We start from the raw sequence: 25,554 nt of genomic DNA, 5'->3' as shown, positions 1-25,554 counted from the left end.
CCTTCATATAATTCAAATTTGCCACAAAGTTGGATATCTTATTGTATTGCATTTGGGTAACATTTGACGACATTGGCTTCCTGTGAATTTGTTTCATCATACGAGCAAATTTATTTCATGTGTACTTGAAAAATCGGGGAATATTCATTGAGAACTGGACAATGTTCCAATCAGAGAACAGCTCTTCACATGAGCGGGCGGATAAACAAGCGTTTATGTGATCGGCATCGTTCAATTGTGAATCTCGTTGAAAGGCTAAACTGAATTTTAACCAAATACCACATACGAGTTTTCACCCTCAAAGAAGGTGCGGGAGTAGAACATTTTTCATTCCATTCAAAAGCAGTCACGATTGGTTAAATGCTGGTATTCATGTTGTATTTCCTGTCCACATTAATTTGATTTGAGGGACTAGGATTTGAGGAACAATGATTTCAAAACATTGCACAGTATAAAACCATTGGTACGTTAGCAGACATATGCAGATCAGTAAAATAATGAATAATCGACGATCGACAAACTATCTATTAATTTATTGTTTCAGAATTGAACGCGTAGTAAATAAACTATGATTTTCTTCAATTAATCAATTTACAAATGTATGAAGCATAGGTTTGTAAATTGATGTAAATATAATTTCCATTCATTCATGAAATTTAATTTGGCTACGGAAAAAGATCTCCGTTGATATTAATTACTTAGTCCTGATTTGTGTACAAAAGTTACCGTTTTGCAGCTATAAATAGTGATTGGAAACGTTATATGCACAGCGGGATACGGTATACTTTGAATTTTTTAATTTGTCATAGTTTAAATATTTTATTTAACTTATTAATGTATACTAGTTTATATATTTACCTTTGTATGAGTACGTATTAATTTTTATATTTTTAGACACGCTCAGTGCATTATCCTTCATTTTTTGGATCCTTGCATAAAGTGTGTTAAATTATAGGATTAAAAATTATAAGTCACTCTATGGAAAGCATCACTAATTAATACCTTTTAGTATTATATACAAATATTTATACAATTCATAATGTTATTAATTAGATTATTGTAATATGTTTTATAAGAAGATCATCGTCACAAGGTGATACCTTAACTCAATCAGCTGCGTTATTTAGAAAAATACAACTTTTACTCAGAATTATATCTCATAATCCCTTAACAGATCCCTTCGTTACTTATTATCAGATAATTGAGTACATTATTATTACAGTAACATTAATTTTTAAGTGACTTCTCATTGTAATTCCCGATAAAATTAAAAATAGAAGTACTGATTAACAAGTCAGATTTTATTAGTACCCTTGTGAATACACTATTTTTCGCAATTTTTATCCCGAAAAACCTGATTTTCATTGAGAACCTCCCGGATTCATGAGCTGAAAAGAACACCGTTATTGGCTCGCTCATAACCATTGCTTATAATTTCCCATATTCCGTTTTATTTTTATCAGTTATTACTCTTAAAACCTTTTCGATAGTATATTTTTGCGTAAATGTCCAAGAAAAGGCACATTAAAGTCTCCGTCATTTTCTTTTTTAATAAAAGACATGCAACTCCTCAAGACATGCTACTTGAATCATTTTATCCCCACAACTATTATGAAAAGGTGATCCGTGACAGAGATATTCTTCTATCAAGTAAAGTGAAGTAAGCGTGCTTTACTTTCACTACATTGCATACTGACGCCAATAATGCTGGGTAATAATTTTTCAAGGTTTATCTCTGGCTTAGGAAAACAATGTTCCCTCAACCTTGGACATTTGCATGCATGTATATTAAACGAATTTCTGCCATCTTTTCAGCATTACGATGTGACCTTCTGAGAGATAACTGAACTATGAATTTTCATCCACACAACAGTCCGCAAATCACCTAACAGGAATATGGCATGGAGCGGTTGGTTGTTCGAGCTTTATCATGAAAAGTGAAGAAAGAGAGAAAGGAATTTAATGGGAGAAATATGTTCAAACAGATAGTTGTCTCCTTTTGCCGTGGTCAGGAATTTTCTGATGGGCAAGTCAATATCCGGAATTATCATTCTTTAAATTGTAAACCGAATTTTGTCGTAGTTATCTCTTATTTTTATCATAATTCTCTTGGCTGACGGTTGAATTATTCCCTCTTGATGTCGCGCATGAATTGTCCGAAAAATGTCAAATTTAATCAGTGGATCCCCAAAAACATTTTTTTGAATAAGACAGAAATGCATTGCTGAGCAAACGCCTCTTGAGGACTCATAATTTCCGTATATTTAGTGCCACAGTAATATTTATACGTTTAATATACATCAGTGATTCCGAATCATGCAATCGTTCCCATTTAGTCCCTGAAGGAATGCCTTAATATTGCAAAAGTAATCAATTTTACCGAGGTGAACCGTTGGTCGTTTCATTGGAGCCGCCGGCTTTAAATCCACTAAACTGATTAGAGTAATTTCCCAGTTTAGATTTCAGGTAGCCTTTCCTCCCGTTGTGCAAGTGCAACTTCGAAATAAACCGCAAAAAAGGTGAAAAAACTCAATTTGATTTAGCATGCAATTATCGCTTGGCCGCATCGCCCGTTAGTGCCACTCGCTCGATTTCGTCCGTTTCTGTGAACGCAGTGCCGGGTGATATGCGATTTCCGGTATCTCTCACGTCTTAAGAATCAACTTTGTCATTTATTTCGCAACCGTTGCAGGTCGAATCGTAACGAGCAATATATGTTTAAAGACGAATGGCTGTAGTAAAATAAATTGTATTCTTTTGACACAGGAATTTATGTAATTAAATGCATTTCATTCTCGGCAATGCGGCCTGTAACAATCGCGGTGACTATGAAGACATGCATTTCCTCAAGATTTTATAGTTGTCTAAAACCACTAATCAACATAATCGGCGCAGCGGAAACTTCGGTTCGAAGTAGGTACCGCATTTCTACCACCCTTCATGTCGTCCACAATACATACTTTATTACTTTCCTCACTTTACCTGGCTTACTATGCATTCCTTCCTTCCTGCTATCACATTTTCCAAAACTCCATTGCTTCCCAAATTATTACCCTCCGTCCACTTCCGATGCCTACTTTCAATTTTTCAATTTCTAAGACTTTTGGCACTTCATCTCATGTCTACTTTCCTTCCATTTTAGTTTTTCCATAATTCTACGTGTCACTTCTGAAAGTGCCTCAATCTAGGGTTATGCTTTCTACTTAACTTTAAAATTTCGGATATACTAGTATGCTCTACGACGCTCAAGATTAAAATTTAATTGATCTTTTATTTTCCCATTTAATCCCTGTATTTTTGTATCTTTAATCAATGTAAGAGCTGGTTGTACCAACGAAATTAGTCTAAATGTCTATGTGGCCACGAAAAAACATGCATTATTTGAGTGAGTGCAAAAATTTGACACGAGGAATAAAACTAAGGCGAAATAATGAAATGCCACGAAGCAGAGGCAGTTGCATGCACGATTTACCGCCATCGGTCATTTATTACGCCAGTATATGCATCTATGTTGGTGATTATTTATTTTAACTCAGAAATTGATTTATGCGCCCAGGTCCAGAATTTATTCTCAATCATCATTAATAGAGGAACATAAGCCTCGCACAATTGGCATTATTTTGAAGCGGGGTTTCCATCCATAAAGGATTGCGCAAGGGAAAAAAGCTTCTTTTGCGTTTGATGTTTGACGCAGAATAATTTTTAAAAACGCTCACTTCATCATGGAGCAGTCTCTGCTAATCATTCTCAGGCCTTGGATTTCCCTATCCCATGCTTCCATACCCTCCGTTGAGCGAGTCCAGGTCCGTGGGTTCCGTGACGTTCACGTGCTCGCTCCCCGAGCACCGCAGGGTCTGCCGGGAACGTCGCGTCGTTTGCGTCAATATTTTGAGAATTTCCACTCGTGTTTTTTTTGAGTAATTGGCTCATCAAGGACGATGGTGCAAAAAAATACTTCAGTACAGTCTCCGTTCAAAATGTGTACATGTTGTAAAAAGAAGGTTCACCCTGTTGGACACGAGAGTGGAATGAGGGGATAAGCCCTGCGTTAATTTTTGTCATCCCATGAGGGAAACTCGGTCGAAGGACTCCGTTAGTATTTTGTTTCTGTTTTTTTCCATGCATCATCGTGCTATTTTTCTCTTAATCTGGTCTGTTCTAAGCCGTGCTTGTAGTTACATGATCCAAGTTTTTTGGTGAACTGACGCTTTTTTGTTTTCACCAGATTATAAAGTTCATGAGATTTATTCTGTTTTATGGAAGGACCAAATTTTTTTGCAGAAGATAAAATTTAAAAAGATAATGCTGCTTCCTGAGTAACAAAATCGCATTATTTGCTTTCATAATGGAGGCCGTTCAGGGAGTATCACGTAACTCGTGCGGATAACGAGTTTTACCACGGAGTAAACAAATCCAGCCAATTATTATCGTCAGTAGAGTTGCTGTCAAATGTCTGCCTTTAAAGCGTACCTTCATATTTTGGCATCAATAATGTTTGTGCTAATGATTTTATATCTTCGTGATATCAAATTTATCTAGGTAATATCCATCCATATATGATGACTTTTGTGTGAAAAATATTTTTTATGATAAAAATTGCTAAGTAAAATTTTGTAATTTGCACTTCGTTTAGCTGTGAAAATAATACAACTTTCAAGTTTCAAAAGTTCATACGCCAAATATCTTAAGCCTATAATCAGCGGTCGTCATGCGTACCGTAGGATTTTTTTCAATGTCATCATTTTCATGATCTTATCATGATCATGCGGGCAACTTAAAACTTTCAACCTACACTATACGACAGGGTGGGACAAATTGGACTACCTGATTTTACGGGTAAATTGTAAAAAAACCAGCCAAGATAATTAAAAAAGGTTTTCATTCCTGAAAGCTACCTTTAATGTCATGTATTTTTCATTGGCCTTTTAAAATTATTTCATCCAGGTGACGACCTTGGTGAGCGACGTACATGCTGAGTCGTTCGAAAAAGTTTTCGAAAACTCTTCTCAGCATATCTTGCGTTATTCCAGCGATGACATCTGCAACTTCTCAAGAGCTTCCAGAGTCCTTGGTTGAACTTAGTGAACCTCAATTTTGAGATATAACCAAAGAAAAAAATCACATGGACTCAAATCCGGGGAGCGTTGGGGCCATCGAACATCCCCTCGTAAGGAGATCAGGTGGCCTTGAAATAGTTCTTGCAAGATTTGGCGTAAACGACGGGCGGTATGAGCCTTAGTGCCATCCTGTTGAAACCAAAAGGCTTCTTTGTCATATTCCTCACCATACTCGTACATGCAGTAAAACGTTCTCCGACATCTCACAGTATCGCACGGAGTTCTCTGTAACATATGAGCCTCGAGATTCAAAAAAGTAAGGCTCAAAGATGCCTATGAAGGACATAATGCACCAAACTGTCACTTTGGGGTTACAAAGAGGTCTTGGGTGAAGTTCGCGATGGTTGTTAGTCCGCCTGTAACGAAATGTTGCTCATTTACTGAGCGGGAGAGGTGAACATTTGCTTCATTGCTTGACAACAGAATAGTTTCGGGTTGCACAGAGGTTAAGATTGCCTTCCAATTATCTGTACGTTTTACCGAGTCTTCTGACCTGAATATTTGAACAACCATCATCTTGCAGGGGTTGTAGGTCAGAATGTACCGCCTTACCGTTCTGGGCGATATTCCAATAGCAGCAGCCTAATGTGTGAATTTCACACGCCGTCGGACTTAGTACTGGGTGGACTCTACCGTCACCTACCTAACCGACCTGCGGGTTAATTAATGTGCTCATGGTTTATATTTATTGTGTATATTATAAATATATATATATATATATATTCGAGTCACATCTGCCATTGCTTCTTCATGCATTTAATTCGATAAATTTTGTAATAGAGTTTTTCGTTTCCCTTTGCTTCCACCAGGTAGCTGGCATAAAAATCAATCGCTTTCCACGATTGATCTTTAAGCAAGTCGTTTTGTTCCAAAAATGAAATACATGCCATTTTGATTCCGTCTTCATCATAACCACATAGCATTAAAAGGAAACACATGGGCGAGTTTTGTCAAAACGTACCCTGTCAATCCATGTCAGATTTCTGAATTAATCAATGAATGTTTTATCAATTTTTCCTTGATTCTTACCGTAATTTTGATTCTCTGAAAATATGCTCCTGCAAACTTTTCATTCATTTACATTCGTTAAATGAGGAAATTGTTGGCTGCAGTCTTACAATCTTGCCTATTTAGTGCTAACTATTATGCGCCCTGATTGGTACTATTTGTCGGCATATCTCATAATTTGACCTAATAATCCTTCTTCGTACCCGGAGAATCTCACCGGTCACTCCGGCGAATCAAACTGAATCTCTAGATGTGCCCTACTCGTATGGTTTTACTGTTTCATTAATCTTTCCGTGCGGACTTGTCCTCTCACACCTTTTTTCAATTTCCTCATCCCATGACTTCTTCGTCTCTCAGCTTCAAATTCCTCATTCCCCAGCTTTTCTGTCTACCTCTTCTCTTTTACCACGCGAAGGCGGCAAATTTCTTCTAATCTGGCAGAGACATCGACGGATGTCACGGAAATTTGCTCTGTCTATGTCACCGAACTGTTGGCTCTCAAAAATGATCGCTTAATCAAGATTTAATGGCCAAATGTCACCAGCGTGGGGTGACGGGAGGTGGTGGTGGTGGTGAGGCGGCAGGGTCTCCCCGTTCCCTCCCAGCACAATCCATCCCCCAACGGCCCCGAACAGCCTTGTTCCCGTCAGATCGCGCTTTTCATGCCAGACTTCGTTCAGTTGTTTTCGGGACATCCCTCGCCCCTTCCGCGCGCCGTGTCAAATTCGTAAGTGAAACGTCACTCACCGCCTTCATCACTGCTTTTGCCGCTTTGAGTGAGGGAGAGGGGGGAGTAGGGTGGGGGTTGACTCTGGTGACTAATGGCGAAACGCAGCATTGTGGCCACGCGGGCGCTCGCAACCGAGCTCTCATCTCGTCGCGTTACGGGACGGCATTTTACTCTCTCGCGCGGTGCTCAGTGGAAGCACTAATGAGTGTTTCAGGGAAACCCGACGACCCGGAGGGTTGGCCGTCGCATGGCCGCGATACCCCCCATTTATGTTCTCTTCCCTTGCGATAGCACCAGGGAGTTGTTCTCTCAGCTGCAATTTCTCAATTGTTCATTCGGTTTCATTGTTTCAACATCAAGGAGGTCAAGTTCCTCAAAACATTGTTTTCTCTGTTATTTTAATTCTCTTAAATCTGTTTTCCGTGCATATTTTAGTTAAGTACCCCTTCCCATACTCTAATACCTTCAGATACTGCTGATACCTAGCATTTACGAAGGGCATCGCATGGAAGGAGAGAAACTTCATGAATCTGTTTTGTCGTTCTACTTCTTTCATTTTAATTATGTGATGAATCGTTTTCAAAAGCAATTTCATCTGGCTTGAGAATTCTAAACATATTGCTATGATAATCGAGCGACGCTAGTTCTGTGAAAATGAAAACTGCGTATTGCCGATTGACGACATACTATGGGTTTGTTTGCACCCATAAATTAAGAATCAAAGCCATTAGGCGGTTATTTGACCTTGCATCTCCATCTTTTCCAGAACACGGCCACGGGGACTGTGGCAGGTCTAGGTCACGAGTTCGAGGGAAACTGGCTATTCTGCAATGAACTTAAAATATAATGCTGACCAATTGTTAGCACATAAGCTGATTGATAATATCAAATAGTTTGAATGTTTGCGGCTATCAATCTGTTGATGTGCTCATTAATTTTACGGGGGAAAAATATTTTCTTGTATCGGGTTTTTTAACCTTTTCCTGAACTTCTCATTGCGGTATTGCATCTATATGTAGTGTGAGGATAGCATGAACTTGTTCTCTGACTCTAGCGCATTTCAATTTTACGCGAAGGTTAATACCTTGCAGTTCTCACCACATTGGCAACACATTCTTTTCGTGTACAACACTTTGTGACGAAACGAGCAGTTTTCCTTTCAATTTTGCCGAGTAAATGACTTAAAACTTCCTGTTTAGGTTCCTATGTACTCGCAGAATACACATGCAGGTTTACGTGCTAGTAATGAAAATAACACCTTTAGTTATGTAACCTTGCCTTCCCTTGTAAATATATTACTCATTCATGTATATAGAACTGCCTGAAGCTCAATAAAGCCACTTGTAAAATCCTAATCGGTGTTTAAGTGGTCATTCTTGGCTGAATTTTTCATCATCGGAGATGAAAGTAAACGATATTCAGTAATTGAGATTGTATAATGGCATTTTAATATGCAGGTATTACATTAGAAATATCCCTGAGTTAAAATCAGTGAAACATTTCTTAAACTTCACCAAAGCACTAAAAGTAATATTTTTGGTTAATAGTTGGTAACAGAGTATATCTACATGAAAGATAAGTTAATAATTAGAAGTGATTCCACAAATTTACTTCTGAAACAGTTTCGCTAATGTAATAAACACTCATCCTGGAAATCCTAGGAACCGATGAAAGAAGTGATGCCTTGCAGGGAGGAGCAATTTCACTTGCCCTACAAAGCAATGGGTACAAGCTATCCAACTAATCAGCGGCTTCATTATTGTGATTCCACAATTATGGCCTTTGCCGTCGGTACTTCCTAATTCAGCATTACAGATGAGTCTCAACCCACTAGCAAATGCTGGCGTTTCTCGATTGTGTAATTACATTTGTAACTTAGTTTTTTGGGTGAAATTTTTCTCCGATTGATATATTTTTTGAGCATGATGATGAAAATAGAGAGAATCCATTTACCCTTTATCCATTTTATTTTTATATTGGAAATTACACTAAATTACACACTCATTCTCAGCGAATCGAATTAACAAACTAGGTTCTGAACGAGAAACGACCGCATCGGGTCGCTTTAGCTTGGTCTCTCAATTCCTTGAATCAGCTATTATCAAGAGGCTTCATAAAGCATACTTTTTGCCGACTTTGTTCACTCTTGGCTCCCGCGAAACTTGGAAGGCAACCCGGAGTGGAATCGATCCTTCTCCCTCCCACAAAGTTGCTTTGGACTTGATTGCCTCGGGTGTGTTTAGCGTCATTTCCCTTCGTAGGCACGTAATCTTCCCGAGAGCCATGCGTCTCAGAAGTTGCCCCCCTTCCCTCCGTCGTAATTTTTAGTCCCCGCATCAGGAGTCCATTCGAAGATTGCGTCTCGATGCAGAAAATTGAACGAAACAGTCGGAGCGGGGTTGGGAGCGGGGGCTGCCCCCCCCCCCCGTCTTATATCCCCCGACTCTCCCGTGCCCAGAGAGCGCTTCCATTCGGAGGGAAGTCGCCGCTGAGACACTCGTGAGCGCAGGTATACGGGCGCCGTAATTTCCGATTTCCTTCGTGTCGCCCCCGGGGGAGGGGAAGGCGACCTACCGATATCCGCTACAGCAAAGGAGCAGCTCCATCCCGATAAAACCGATATCTGGGAGTTAAAAGGGCTCGCGAGGTGAGCTGTATTATATCCGTTATTTTCCCTTTATCTTATCGATCGAAGCAGGGAGGATTTACTCGAGCAGGCTTTCACCCCGTGTCGGTTCCGTTAATAGTCGTGGAAAAAAATATCGTTTCCATTTTTGTATCCCTTTTGTCCTCCCCTCCCTTCTCTCTGTCTCCATCCTTTCACCCTCTGTGTTAGGTAAGAAAATGAAATTCTTTTTTTTTGGCGTTTCGATAAAGAGGGTTTAAGAAAATACCGAACGAACGTGAAATCCCATTTACTCTTTCCTTTGCTTAGAGAAGATAAAGGAGGTTTTGCTGTGGTACTCCATAGGTGGGGTGAGATTTTGAGGCCTAAAGCCCCCCTCTGCTGTCATTCTTGCTTGTATGCTCTCCTAAAGTATTGGATTTTAAGCGCCATCCCCTTTTCCATCCGTGTGCGTACAAGTCGTGTTTCCCGCATTAGGTCTTTGACTCAACAGCATCACGTCCTGATGCTTGCCTCTTCTTTTCCTTCGGATTCCGAATGATGCGACAGCACTTCAACGCGAAATATAGCTGCAGTGAGGAGGAGAATGTTGTCGGAATGAGATCGGGCATGTAATAGCTCATTTACATTTATTTATTTAACGACTTTATTGGAGTGAGATTGAGACTTCATAGTCCCTTCTTTCACATGGCCAATTTACACTACAATACAGGTTATCACAAACATCCATGCCCTAAGTGGAGGAAAACCCATCTAGGTGGGATTCAAACCCGTGACCTCTGGATTGGCAGGTGAGGGCTCTTTCCCGCCGCCACCGGGGCCGGCGAAAGTGCACATGACGAGTGAATAGAAGGTGAAAGCGAGGAATAAAATTCGCGAAAGCATGAATAAGTTGAATGGCTGGGTTAATTTATTGCCATATAGTCACAGAAAAGCCTGCCTTATTTTGTTGTCCTTTCACTTTGTTGTTCTAGTTTTAACTTGCTTATTTTTCTTATTTTTTAAGCCTGTATATTCTGCTGCAAACGGTACTTGATGATCCTGTGTTAAATCAACAAAATATGAACGTTATTATTTTCTGTTCCCTTCAATATTTCTAAGAATAATTTTATTTCCTTATAACAGGACGCCAGTATTTAAAGATGATTTGGCTTTTTGACCCATAAAACATTTAGTATACTAAAAATTGAAACTCTCTTAGCAATTCCGATAAGTGAATATAAGTTTTGAATATATTTTATAAATTTTAGATTTAGCATAGAGCCTTACGTAAAAACTCATCCTGTCGTTTTCTCTTGAGTTTTGAGACTGGATTGGGGATTTAATCAGGAAATTAAGTATAGGTTGATTGGTTATTGATCGATTTTTCAGTTCGGATACCCGCTTTAGTCCCCTCTCTCGTATTCTTCTCTCAGATATACTTTCCTTTTATCCTCCTTAATTATAATCCTGTCCAAAGAAAGCGTTGCCCTTGCGATGCTCACTGTGAAATCGCGCGAGTCTTGCCAATCTATGAAATGTTTTCCTTTTAAAACTCGAAAAGACTTTTTATTTACTCTGAAGGTTAAGAATTAATGTAACATCTTTTCATACCCTTGCGTACGGTATATTGATTTCAAGTAAATTAAGGTCGGTTCATAATAAAACTCGGGAATCAGTTCTTTGTATTTCTTCCATTCTTACTATTCCATCCTTAATAAACCCTTATTATTTCACATCAATACAAAGCGCAGCTGTCAACCGAATTTATTTCTAAAATACCAAAATTATCGTCACCTTGAATTATGCCTCAAGCATCACCCGCAATACTTTCAGTAGGAATGACAATGGTGTAAATTGGGAGGGACCATGGAAATAACGCGCATATTTGTACCTTAGTACTCATGAATATAAATAAGAGGAAAATATGAAAATGATAATACCTCAAAAAGTATGGAATGGGCTACCGGATTCAACGAAGCAAGTTGTATCTATATGTTTCATGCCATATGGATCCGACGCAATTATGTAAATTTAAGTTAAATTATATTTCTGTTCGAGAATTCATTAAATAAATTTGCTCGAAAAATTCTTCTTTATACAAATAATTTTATTTTCATTAATTCACCAATCAAGGTGAATGATTTCATAAATGGAGGTGAAACGACACGCATGAATTAAATTAATAATATCATATATTTATCAGTGATGAGTCATTTACTAACAGCAAGACCTACAGGCTAAAAGTGTATTTGAGATATAAAAAAACTTGTAAATCCCCTCATATTTTTTCGAGTGTCGAAAGGGTCGAATTGTTATTAAACGGTGTGAGGAAGTGTACAACTCTTTATTTTATAAATCGTGTCATTGGTTCATGTAGTCACATCACGGACGAATATTGTACCAGAATTATATGAGGGTATCAAAAATTACCCTTTAAGGCATGTGAAATGCGTCATTACTTGTTTGAAATCGATAATACTTCATTGAAAGTCTATGCAGAAGATTAGCACTCATCGAATCTCTCTAACCAGATGATATTTAATCCGAACCCAGTGTCTCCTTTAGGTGAACCGGAAAAACCATTTATATGGCTCCTATATTAACGTGTTATCTGATCCGGCGTCTCTTCGGGGAAACCATATTTTGGGGAAATATGATGGCGAAAGCGAGGGCGTGCTTTCTACCTCGACAATCGGATTGACCGTCGGGCGCTCGCTAAGCCGGACAAACTTCGTAATTTTCTCGGACGTTAATTCGACGTCTGGTAACCGAAATCCCCGTTAATGCTCTAGACAAGGACTCATCACCCGGTAAAATACGCACTTATAATCATAGCCGAATCTACAAGTATTTTGTTTTTTATCTTACCGCGTTTTGTTTGTAGTGGAGCAATATTCGCTCTTTTCCGTTCACAAAATATATATATATATATATATATATATATATATGTATATATACCATAAACACAGTAATCAACCCGAAGGTCGGTTTGGAAGGTGATGGTAGAGTTCACCTAGTACTTAACCCGACGGCGAGTGAAATGAATTCACACATCAGGGTAGGGGGGCCAGTTCCTTTCCCTGTACCGGTTATGGTTTCCCAGGAAGATCTGGTACCCGAAAAATCACGTAGTTTGGGTGGAGCTGCAGGTGCCTAGAGTGCCTTGCCCGGGAATTGAACCCGGGACACTCCGGTCAGTAGTCCAACGCTCTACCCCTTGGACTACCATGACCCATATATATACATATAAATAAATATATGTATATATATATATATTTATTTATTTATATGTATATATATATATGTATATATATATGTATATATATATATGTATATATATATATGTATATATATATATATATGTATATATATATATATGTATATATATATATGTACTTATATATATATGCTTTCGTAGACGTAACACGGAAGTGCCGAATAGTACAATACACAGTAACACACAATATAGAAACACAAAAAAAGAAGAACACTCACACGTTATTTCTTGATATTTCGACGGAAACAATCCGTCTTCCTCTGAAGATATAGAAGTAGGAAGACGGATTGTTTCCGTCGAAATATCAAGAAATAACGTGTGAGTGTTCTTCTTTTTTTGTGTTTCTATATTGTGTGTTACTGTGTATTGTACTACTTATATATATATATATATATATATATATATATATATATATATATATATATATATTTCTATTGCATATGTCGGTACACGTTTTACCTCATCCTATAGATAGTAGTTGTTGCTTGAGTGTCTGATGGAAATATCGCTATCAACTCCCCCCTCATGCTACCCCTTTCCCATTATTTTTCGCATCTTCCTTCATCCATTTATCATTTACATCTTTAATTTAATTTATTTGATTATTACCAACGCAGCACAGAACAATGCAACACAACCCTGAGCCATCCTCCTCTTTTGCTTCTCTCCGAGCCCTGCCTTCCGTTTCAGGATCTCATTTCATCATTGCCACTCGTGCTTGCCTTACGTCACCTCAACGCATACGTTTCCGAAATTATTTTATGCCAGCATGAAAACACACTTCACCGGAATCTCCCAGCATATTCTGCTGTTGGTAGGTCTCACTCGCAACACAGCGATAATAAAAATGACACTAACTTAAAGATTGCGTAAAGTTGCAGGTGTGTCCATAAGAATCTTTTTCACACCTTGAACTATCATTTTAGTTCGAAGGGTACCAATGACGGTTTCTTTCCAATCACTGGGGTAGTAAATGGTTATATTTTTGAATGTATGGAGTTTAAAATTGCCCATAATCCTCCCATCATATCTTTGCTATCTCCTCTCCTAATCCGAGTTATAATTTATTCTTTTTCGACTCTCTCCCACTCAGGTGTCAGTTTTCCCACCCTTCGTTCAATCCCTCCCGATTCATTTTTAGAAGAGGAGAGCTTTGTCCACCGCAGTTACAAGCCCTCGTCCGCTTTTCATTGCCATTTCTTTAATCGCATAATTGATTCTGTGACATCTATTTTCAACCGTGCTTTTGATCATGACTATTCATCAACACGGGTTATCAATTCGAGGATTGGTTTGTAGCCGCCCTACAGACCAACCTGTCCCCCACAAATCTCTTCACTTCCACATACCTCCTTGCACCGACAATCTCTGTTACATGCTTCCCGTTGTTTGTGCTTGGTCTTCAAACGTTATTATTCTTTCGGTGTTTCCTTTAATTGTGGCTTATACTTTGCAATCGTGCCTCAAAATGTGTTTCCGTTTTTTCTTGTATAATCCATAGGCTCTCTGTCTCTTCTCTTTTATTACTCACTTTTCGAAGTACATCTTCGTTTGCTATTCATTTTACTTTCACAATTCTTCTACAGTGTCATGTTTCGATTGACTGCAATCTTATTTAATCTGCTACTCATTACTCTCATGCCTCCTATATATACGGAATATTACCGTAGCTATCGACGATGTTTTTTCACCATTTATTTTATCTTAACTTTTCCAAATGTTGACCGCCGTTTCGGCAAATCGAAGTCGTTTTACAAAATATTAATTTAACATGCAGGCCCTTTAAAAATCTTTCGAAGTAAGACATATATCTTTAGCCTAATCTGGCGAAACAAGTTCAGTTGGGTTGTTATACGTTTATGATCATTCTCCCTCCCATGTTTTAATGTATAAGCAAGCCTCATGAACATATTTAACTCACCTTTAGCTTCAACGAGAAGACCCAAAGTCACCGTTGTAGTTCATCTCCTTGGAATTCGTTAATATTAAAAAAAATAGGCTGCTGCTTCTTAAGCATAATTTTTGACTTAACTTTATGACTAATACTATACGCTAGTTGTCTTTGGTAGGCTATGAACTCTTTACTGTCGCAAGAAAAACACATTAGTGGATATTCTCAAGTTAACTTTCCATTTTTATTTCTTTCTCTCACTTTTCGATCGTCCCTACTTCCTCCCCCGCACAGCTATTTCTCAACGTCTTTACTAGTGGCGGCGTGGCGAGGGGATTTCCTTAACCCCTTCTCCGGTGGGTCCCTTATCCCCATGGCTCAGTCCTTCTTTGCATCTCCTCCTTTTTCTCTCGTTTTGTCTCTCATTCACTTTTCCTCCCCAGGGGCCCCTTCTGCTTTCATCATTTTGAGCAACCCCTCTTTTCTTCACGTTCAATCCCCACCAGCATTCCCCGCACAACTTCCAGCCCCGTCTTTCGTCTTTCCTTCATTCCCCTTGTCCCTGTCCTTAATTTCCTCCCCTGGGTCCACTGCCTTATCTCCGATCTCCACTTCTCATAGGAGCAAAGATAACTCACGCTTGGGTCGGGAAGGTCCAACACCGCACACAGTGTCTAGCGCACCGCAAAATACTGCAGTTATTTCACTGAACCTTTTTTAAAGATCCACGTTTGGATTCATTTGGAGAGACTTACTTACATAAATAATGTTAGTCTTTTTGCTCTACTTTTGTAAAAACAACGGCTTTGTCTGGGGACCACTAAAAACATTTTATTTCGATGTCACAAGTTGCTTATTCCTGGGCTATTTCGCTGAATTCAGCTTCAAAAATCATTAACTTTGTTATAAATGACGTAATATTCTCCTAGGAATTACTATACTTTCCCCAGAGCGTTTTCATTAGGCGCGACTAGTCTACAGCGCATTGGCGTTATCCTCAGGTGGCAATTATTCTCAAGTGTCATGTCATCCTCTGGGCTTTCTGGTCTTCAATGGATCCCCCACTGATTTAGCCTTCGTGCTCCTTAGCTCCCTCGTATGATTTGGGTGAGCTTTAATTAAAAGGGCCAAAATAAAGAAGGAATCGTATGTTTTTGAGTGAATTTAATTCTATCGCGACGGTATTGGTTTAGAAAAACAGTCATAATTTAGGCGTCCACGACAACTGCTGACTAACAATTAGAGTAACTTCCTGCATTGATTGGTCAATTTTCTGGGCTCACATCGCCACGCCATTTAAAGAAAGGAATGGATTTCTGTACATACTACTGGGGACGCTGAAATTAGAATTATCCATCAGTTTTTACGAAAAAGAGGTAAAACATATCGGTATCATAACGTTATACCCGTTCACCCTTATCGCCACGCTCAAATGTATGTGGAAATTGCATTGAGTTCCCAGGGTCCTTAGGGTACGAGACGAGGGGCCTTAGAGTTGTCATTCCACTGACAGTGAAATGAATGAACTCGTTAATCTAAAATCCCGCATCTCCTTCTCCTGCATTCCTCCATTCCGTCTCCTTCGTGCCTTCCTTCTATGCTCATCTCCGTCATATCCGCCTCCTACATCATCTATCGCGCTCCTTCAGTCTACCCTCTTCACCCGGCGTCAATGCTTTCACGGGGACGAGAGCATTGTTCCTCAGCCGCTCCGCTGCTCTCCTGTCTGTTGAACGTTCCTCTCTTTCCCCGTCCCCTTACAGGGTTTCCAGTCCCAGAAGATCCCTTTTGTTCGGGGTGGTTCTAATGCTACGGATTGGAGAACAAAGCATTTGAGCATAGGCGGTATATCAAAGTGTAGGTCAAGGCCTGGGTAGTAAATAAATAAATCCTTTGAGCATGCAATGTCAGTGCATCCAATTCGGTAGACATCGACGTATTTCCCCCCTGAAAGGATTTAATAGCGTAAATACCATAAAATCATATTGACTTTTAATGAAAAGTATTCAAAGTTAGCTTGCACGCGATAATTATATGAGGTTTTACTGAAAGTGTATAGCACACGGAGAGGGCATGAATGTGATAAATTTGGCCGTGAAGTGTTAATCGCAGAACACTCGTTATTCAGTGGTCACTCGCATTTATTTGATGAAAATGAAGCAGAGAGAGTTTTAATATCAGCATGTATAACCGCGGATAGTGAAGTAGACATTTCTACCCTCCCCGCCCTCTTCTTCCTTATCTTTCCCATTATCCTTGCCCCCGACTCCAATATAAATACCTTAATCACGCCAGACGACAAAACAGCGGCAGGATGAATATTTCTTCAATTAATTAGGGAAACAATTGGATATTTAAGAAATTTATTAAATGATAATATGCTAAAATGTTGATATTTAAATTTGCTTCTTTTCTATTACCCAATAATTCTTACAAGAAGTAGCTGAATCACTGATTCGAGGAAGTAGCGGAAGTATGAGACATATTTTGAACCGATCTATTTGAAGTAATGACGAACGTGGAAGGACGTAAACACATTGTCAATCATACATCTACATGGTAGAAACGAGACTGAACTTACGAAAGAAACTGATACAGTAACTGTAATGTTGTAGGAAATTTAAAAGCAGAGTTTCATAGAATCTCGAGCAATGCACATAAATAGTATTACCCGGAAGGCTTAATTGATTCCAAAGCAATTGGTCGTTAGTAGTACATGTTTGCAAGTAGTTCGGGATATAGTAATTAGAATTACCCCCTAAAAGATTAAGTGAACCTTTTTTGAATAACCAGGGATTCATAATTTAGAGAAATTCAAAATTCTACAGCTGAAAAAAAGAATATTTAGGAGAAAAAATGTTAAAACCATTACTGATAACATAAAGAAGACCAATTTGAAAAAGATTTTACCCAGAATCTAAGAAAATATTTTTACTTACCCAACGGAAAATCACAGCCACAGATGAGCGAATAAGAAAGATAACATTATCACAGTAAATAATACGCAAGCTGCTTCGGAACGTCAAGGTATAAATAAAACTTGGATCTTGGGATATAAAAACTAAAACTCCAAGTTCTGAATCCGTTCCATATTGTTTGAGTTTAGAATCCCTACAGCTTATAACCTCCTTTATTAAGTTCTCCATGCCGTCGCGATTTAAAGCTAGCATGTCAATCATATATAAAAGTGGTAATAAAGAAAATTCCGTTTGTTTACCAGTAAATATCATTAATTGGCTCGCTTGAAATACTTTGCAATGCCAATACACAATGAAATGCATATATTTTCTATACATTAATGGAGGATTTCATTCATATTTAGCTGAGCCAAAAGAATTCTCGAAAATCAGATAATGCAAGAGATATTTGGATATATTTATTCATGTCATTAAAGGCTGAGATGAAAAAATAGTTACAATGATAACGGTTATGAAGATATTTCTGTCCTACTTTCATGAAAGCATGTCATGTATTCTCTCGTCTATATCATCCAATTCCATTTTTGATGGTAAATGGCTGAAGCCAGTTCAGTCAAATCCTAGAAGAGTGTATCCAGTTTAATCCTCGAACGTCATTGAATTTATTTTGTATCCTTATTTTGGCTTTATATACTTCGGATTTACATCTCCATATGATCGTAATTAAAGTTCTTTGGCACATTACTCCCGTATGTGTGTGTGTGAGGGTGTGTAACATTTATTCAATGACGAGAGAAGTGAAAGTCATTAATTTTCATTTTATTACTAACTTTCACTCCTCAAAGCATGCATTCACACGTTATATTTGCCTCCGTCACGCGTAACTTATTTTCACTTGCATTTAAAAAGTTTGATGGAGCTTAGAGCAAGTGGCTAATCACAGGAAGTTAATGGCGGATATTGTTGTTCATTACGATGTAGGTCGCATTGAAATGAGTAACAAATAAATTAGGGAAACCTTATTGACTGTGATACCTGTTCGTTGTCATGATAGGCAGGGAGGGAGGGAATGTGCATTTATTAATGGCGATGAAAAGGAATGAACGAGCGAAGCCTCATGTGTTAATTTAGCGTGACTGTGGGCTGCAAATTGTTCAGCTCCATTGTTCATCGTTATTACACGAGATGATTTACTCGGCAACCCTTGGCGTCCCCTGCCACCTTGTCGGTTTACTTAGGTTTTCCTCCTCCCTTCACTGCGTGCGCACTCCGTTTATACCCTCAGCGCATTAATCTTACGGGTCGTGCACTTGCTACGCAAGAGTACATGAAATATGCCGTTTCGACATGCGCATGCTTTGAATACAAATTCACTACATGGGATGCAATTAACTTTCCTCCCATGCGGCGCACTTGCAGGACCGTCTCATGACAGCACCCTCAGGTTCTTGAAGTTATAAATTCATCAAGTATTCCTCGCTCTTGCAAGCTCTTGATTACAGTCTTATTTTTACTTTGGCAAGTCATCTCTTGATGTACTGCTGACAGTTTCATTGAGGGCGTTACAAGGATATGCATTCGAATATCTTCAACTCTCTGGGCCAGATGGTGCTCGAAGCGGAAAATTCCCTCACCACCCTCAGAATACCTATTCCCATGCGGTATTGGGAAAAATAAGCGTCATCACATACATGGGCGGTTGATTACTTTCTGAAATCAAGAAGGCACAGTTGTAAGACATTGGTTAATATGATAGTATTTCATTTGTGATAGGACAACGTACGATCTCTCGAACACCCGGACATAATTACTAAAATATTTAATGCTCAATTATCTCGTTTATATAAGGGTATTATATTCACATGAATATTATAATTATGGGTCGCGGTAATCCAGAGGTAAAGAGTTGGAATACTGACCGGGCTCGGGTTCGATTCCCGGGCAAGCAGCTCCACGAAAGCTTTGTGATATTTGCGGGTACCAGATCTTTCTGGGAAACCATAGCCGGCACATGGAATGGAACTGGTCCCCCTACCCTGATGTGTGAATTTCAGACGCCGTTGGGCTTAGTACTGGGTGAACTCTACCATCATCTACCAAACTGACCTTCGGGTTGATTACTGTGTTATTATTGTAATGATATTTGCACAACACATACTCATCAATGAATAAAATTGATATAAAAAGAACACAATAAGTTTTTCAAAGAAACAATTTTTCGAACATATCCTCGACGATTTTTCTTCACCATATTCCATGATGTATTGATTTTGAAATTGCAATTTTATTGAAACCTTATCCATAATGTTCACTTTATATAAACAAATTGATTTCTTAGGTTGTTTTTAGCGGGAAAACACAATCTAATCCCATAGTTTAAGTGTAGTTCACCTAATTTCCCTGAAGATGGAATCTTCCGAATTCTGTTGATAAAAATTGGTCGATTCCATATTGTGAATTAATTTATTTTCTTAATAAAATGTAAAGCATTTGATTACGACGTCTTGTCAGCTTTAAAACCCATTATTAATTGCCACTGAGATGAAACAGAACATGAACTAAAATCATCTTGCAATTTCATAAACCTTTCAAATACTGGAGTAGTAGTTTTGAGGGGAGGCGACCGACAGCTAAGGTCATTTGCGCCATAGGGGAAGGACAGGAAAGGATGAAGGGTGGAGAGAAACCCGGCGTCGGCATTAGCCTACTCTTTACGAAAGGCGCCAAGGGGTCCGCGGCTTAACGTCCCATCCGACGGACGGCGTACTCACTCAAAGTGCCCTCCACAAAGCACCTCAAGTAGGGATCGAGACACCTCTGAAAAATATTCAACACCGCCGGGATTTGAACCCGCGCCCTCAGGGTGGGAAGCCAGTACGTTAGCCCCCGCACCATCTCGATCCCCCCCTTTCAAATACATGCACGCCCTAAGCAGAGCAATGTCTTGGTTACACGACCTAATTTGAAATATTTTCCCGTAGTTTGTGGCCTCTCCCAACACCACAATCACACGAAATACGTGTTCCCCTGCGACTCTCGCCCGAACGAAAACGTTCGCTCTCCCCCTTTGAGGATTCCCCTTGACGTTCGCGGGCGTTAATCGAAGATTCATACCTTCTCACCCCTCGAGAACACGCTGGTAAACATGGTGGCTCTGCGCGTGGGAATGAACGGTCGGGGGCGGAGGAGGCGTGGGCATCGCCTGTACCCAACCACGATCTTCGTTCCGTGCCGGGAGGGACGAACTCTCCGAAGTGTAAGAAAAGTGAATGGGAGGAGGAAGAGTTGTAATCGGAATGGATAACCGATTGCATTGCATGATCGAAGGTAGCTGGAGTGGGAAACTGGGCAAGCAAACACGATACTTCAAATTAAAATTCAAATGGTGCGTATACTAAGGATTCTAATGATAATAAGCCTGATTAAATTGGTGATGGGAGAATAAGTTTACTAAATCACAACAATAACTTCTTTTGACGCTTTTAATTTATAGTACTGCGGAGAGCAAAGTGAGTGTTGTGTTTATCTTGCATGAAAAAATACTTAGATGACCCAGCCTGCCATTTATACCATGGGAAAAAAGGAAAACGAGTCATGAAGTTCTAGACATGGCATTGGAAGATCGCTTGGAGTCGAAGAGGAGCGGTGGTGGAATGGGAGAAATTCGGAGGAGACAGGACAAGTGGATGCAGGAGATCCTGAGAGACAATGCAATGCTGGAGACAGTAATAAAATGGAGATTGCAGGGAACCCGAGGCATAGAAAGCAAGCGAATATGTATTTTAAATGGCATTAAGGGAAATAGCAACTATGCAGAGCTGAAGAACGAGCTACTGAAGTAGGTACAGGGTTCGTCCGGAAAATAAGTGTACTGAGCTCAGGAAAAAACATTTATTACACTTTTACATATCTTAAGCTACTATTCCTCAAAATAGGACACTTGTGAGTCGATACACTTGTTCCAGCGGCGTTCCCATTCCTGGAACGCTCCCGCGAAGGCATCATCGGGAACCTCTCGAAGACAGGTCGTCACGGCCTCTTTGACGGCGTCCAAAGTCCCGTATCGCGTTCCTTTCAAACTCCTCTTTATCTTCGGGAACAGAAAGAAGTCCGGTGGTGCCAAGTCCGGGCTGTAGGGCGGGTGCGGCAGCGTTGCCACGCCGTGCTTGGCCAAGAAGTCCGACACGACAAGCGCGGTGTGAGACGGCGCATTGTCGTGATGCAGCCGCCAGATGTTTTTGATCGCTGGCCGGACGCGGGCGACTCGTTTTCGAAGCCTGTCGAGCACTTGGACGTAAAATGCAGCATTTACAGTTTGTCGTTCAGGTACAAATTCGTAGTGGACGACTCCCCTTTTGTCAAAAAAGACAATGAGCATCGCCTTGATCCGAGATTTGCTCATGCGAGCTTTCTTTTGACGGGGTGATGATGGGGTGTGCCACTCCGCACTTTGTCTGCTCGACTCCGGGTCGTCTCAAAGATCCACGTCTCGTCACCCGAAACAACGTTCTCTAAAAAATGTGGATCATTTTTGCAGTGATCCGCAAGTTGTGTCGCGATTTCCAAACGATTGAGTCTTTGATCATCACTGAGCACTTTCGGCACCAACTTTGCACAAATTTTTCGCATCTGCAATTGCTCCCTAATAATCTCGTGCACTATTGTTTTTGGCACATTACACTGATCTGCTATCATCCGAACACTAAGACGACGATCAGAGTTCAGTACATCGCGAACTTTTCGCACATTTTCGTCGGTGAGTGTCGTTGATGGGCGTCCAGGCCGTGGTTCGTCGTCGACCTCTTCTCTGCTCTCCACGAACATCTTGTGCCACCGAAAGATCATGTTTCTGGACATGGCTGACTCCCCGTAAGCCTGGTTAATCATACCGACAGTTTCGGTAGACGATTTCCCAAGCTTTACCGCAAATTTGATGGAATAACGCTGCTCCAAAAACTTCGGCATCGCGTTCCGTGACGTGGGTCGAGCGTGGAGGTTCGCGTTAACAGAGCTCCTCACTACACCGCAGCTCAGAGCCGACTGCCTTTTTCAGCGTCGCTTGCCAACATACCCCTCTCCAATCGCAGCCCGTCAGAGCGGTGCTGGGCGCGTCTGGAGCGGCGGGAAAAAATCAGTACACTTATTTTCCGGACGAACCCTGTAGTTGGGAGCTTAAAGATATGTTGTGACATATTTGTTGGGACTTAACAGGAGTAGGATATATTGTGGTGCCTTGGTTCATCAAAAAGCTACACTTACCCGATATAAGCTTGCCAAAAAGAACATTATTTTGATATCTATTTGACCAATCAATGATTCACATGGTGATATGAGGACAGAGGATGTATGCAATGCACATATTATGGAAGGTGAATTGGATTAATTAAATGAAAATCCAATTTAATAAATATTCTATATCATATAAACCACCTCAGTCCAAGGAACGACGTTATCAAAGTTCATTTCTATGATTGTGCAAACAATCTTTCAAAGGAAGGATATTTTCTTCTTTTTTCCCCGCAGGGATGGCTAAGGGCATTTGCCGCTAGTTTCCCCCACATACCTTCCCTGGCAGCTTTCCCGCGAGTGTATTGCGCACGGGCTGGCGCAATGTCGTATGTCATCCGAGCGGCAGCCGCGTCTCCTAGAGGGGCCGCCACTGGAGGGTTTATATACGAAGGAATAACAATACGTTGGCGGTTTAATTTGCTGCCAGGAAACATGAGCAAATTAGGCAGTTGCACGAGCTTGTAAAGCTCACATGGGAGATAGAAATGCCGATAGCGCCTAAAGACGACCTGAGAGAGAGCTGAAGGATCAAATCCTCAGTATTTGACCGCTGATGACCACAAATCTATAACTAGATATCCACAAATTTTGTGAATATCTAGTTATATGTCAAGTAGGTATAAGTAGGAGATAGGGCTAAAAGGGTTTGGGTTGTTTTTTCTAAATACGGCAGAATCCATTGACACGAGTTTCGAGTGAAACCCGGAATACGACCAACTTATGGAGAAAATGGAAAAAATAGTGATTCGATAGCTAATCGCATCGCAGTGAAAAAAATTGGATATTAAATAAACGTAATACAGTCGAATTTTTCGATATTCACAAGTAGCAATCATGATAAAGAGCCTAAAGTGAGAGCGATTACGTAATGACCAGTTGAGTGATTTCCCACAAACAATGGGACCCCTAATCACTCTGACTGGCCTTTTTTTCTGTAATCGACTCTTAAATTTCCCCAAAAAATGTAGCTACGTAACTATTGCCGTCCCTCCTCACAAATTTCTCTTCGGCAGCTTCTGCACTTTTTTTGTGCAGCTAACCCATGTCAAATGTGGCCGTCGAAGAACGTTTTAGATGCTTCGCATCAGCTGCGGCGGCAAATGGTTTTTGCTAGCCTGTCGACGTTTTTCATTCCCGCGCGGAACCTCGCTCGTCGGATTGACAAATCGCGTACTTTACCAACCACTCATCTGGAACAGGGCAGTGACTGAGTTAGCTCGTTGGTTTTTTTTGCGAAGATGACTGGATTCATTTCAGGCCGGACAAAGAATCACGCCGATGTACGCTCGCGCGTGTATGTAGACGCGGGGGCGCACACACCCAATTAGCCACCCCACCCCCCCACCCTCAATGTATGCAAGGGGGATGGGTGAGGGTTAAAATGCATTGGCTTGAATCTCATCTCAATGCACTCCTGGGTAATTATGTGTGCGTCCACAGGAAACCCACTTTGTGTACTCCGAGAGCAGTGCTTCTGATGGGAGCGGAGCAAAGTCAGAGTTAATTACGTTGCAGCCAATGAAGTTGCCATGCCTTGGCGTCCTTCCGTCGCAGCGAAAGGTCTCGGCTGAGTTACCAGTGAAACTAATACTCACACGAATGGTGCTTCTAGAAGGAATCATTTCCAGCCATTTCATTTACTTCACGGTCAAGTTTTTTTTTGTGATCAAGTAGTGTAATTTTCCTGAAATTAGAAGAATCAATCGAAATGGTTCATTACATATCGCAGTCAAAAAAAAAACTGTCGTTGCCAAATAACCTGCCCTTCCATGCGACGAGTGCGTTGGTCTCTTTATGATCAGTTTTCCGTGCGTATTCTAAATGTGATCTTTCCTCTCCGAGGGTAACTGCGACTTACGTATGTGTGGCAATTACTTGGATGTGGGGTTTTATTTTAGCCTAATAACATTCTGTTATTCAGTTTTCAACTGCAACTTCATTCTTCAGGGTTTTACTAAAATTTGGTGGTTAAATAACTTTTTGTCTTTCCGATTCCAACCCCTGCATTTGTATTTTTTATTTACTTTCCAAATGTCTTGTCCTTTCAATCTTCCTTTACAATCTAGTCTACCACAAATTGCCCAAAGATGTATTTAGATAAAAGTAAGTGCATGCTTGAGGAGATCAAAAGAGTGATAGGCATAATGAAAGACGAACAGTTAAACTTAGCAAACATTGATTTTAATCTTTGGCATACATAAAACGTGAGGAACGAATGATAACTTGCCTAGTATGAAGATGCATACGATCGTATACTATTTTCCATGGTGATTTGGAAGCTGTTGTCGGTATATAGTGAAGCACTAGTGACCCGCGATTCAGTATGAGCACATGTAAAACATTGTGCAGTGGAGTTCCGGCTCTTTTAAAGTAATTGGAATAAATTCCTTCCTGAATCATCGAACCTGAGTGGTTTGGGAGAGACTAATCCCTTGAGACGCCGAATGGATCAATTCGCAACGATGCAAGTCGCAAATGATAAATACGCCGCGCGGAAGCCCCTCTCTTACCCGGATTAATGCCAGAAGGAATTAGGAATTCTTCAAATCAAACCGCGTTAGCGTTTTTCATGGGGAAATCACTTATCTATATATGGTTACCGATCGGTGAATAGTTATACGCCATCTGTTGATTTAATCACTAAACGGGATAAGTTAAACATTCGCGGTATCCGTTTATATACACAAAAGGGGGGCTTCCATTTCTTATTTAGTCG

At 40.2% G+C, this 25,554-nt stretch overlaps 1 protein-coding gene across 1 annotated transcript in view; it reads left to right on the top strand.

Annotated features, from left to right (window-relative positions):
- The first annotated feature begins 21,157 nt into the window (after window positions 1-21,157).
- The window catches only part of LOC139697398 (ADAMTS-like protein 4), a 139,765-nt gene continuing 135,368 nt past the window's right edge, over window positions 21,158-25,554 (top strand). Inside the window, exon 1 of the mRNA XM_071596082.1 lies at window positions 21,158-21,274. Within this exon, the coding sequence (XP_071452183.1) occupies window positions 21,158-21,274 (117 nt within the window). The remainder of the gene's footprint in view (window positions 21,275-25,554) is intronic.

Source organism: Hetaerina americana, unplaced genomic scaffold, assembly GCF_022747635.1.
Source record: "Hetaerina americana unplaced genomic scaffold, ioHetAmer1.1.p SCAF_1, whole genome shotgun sequence".
Taxonomy (NCBI): domain Eukaryota; kingdom Metazoa; phylum Arthropoda; class Insecta; order Odonata; family Calopterygidae; genus Hetaerina; species Hetaerina americana.
Note: the sequence above shows the minus strand (reverse complement) of the source record. Positions and strands in the feature narration are given on the sequence as shown.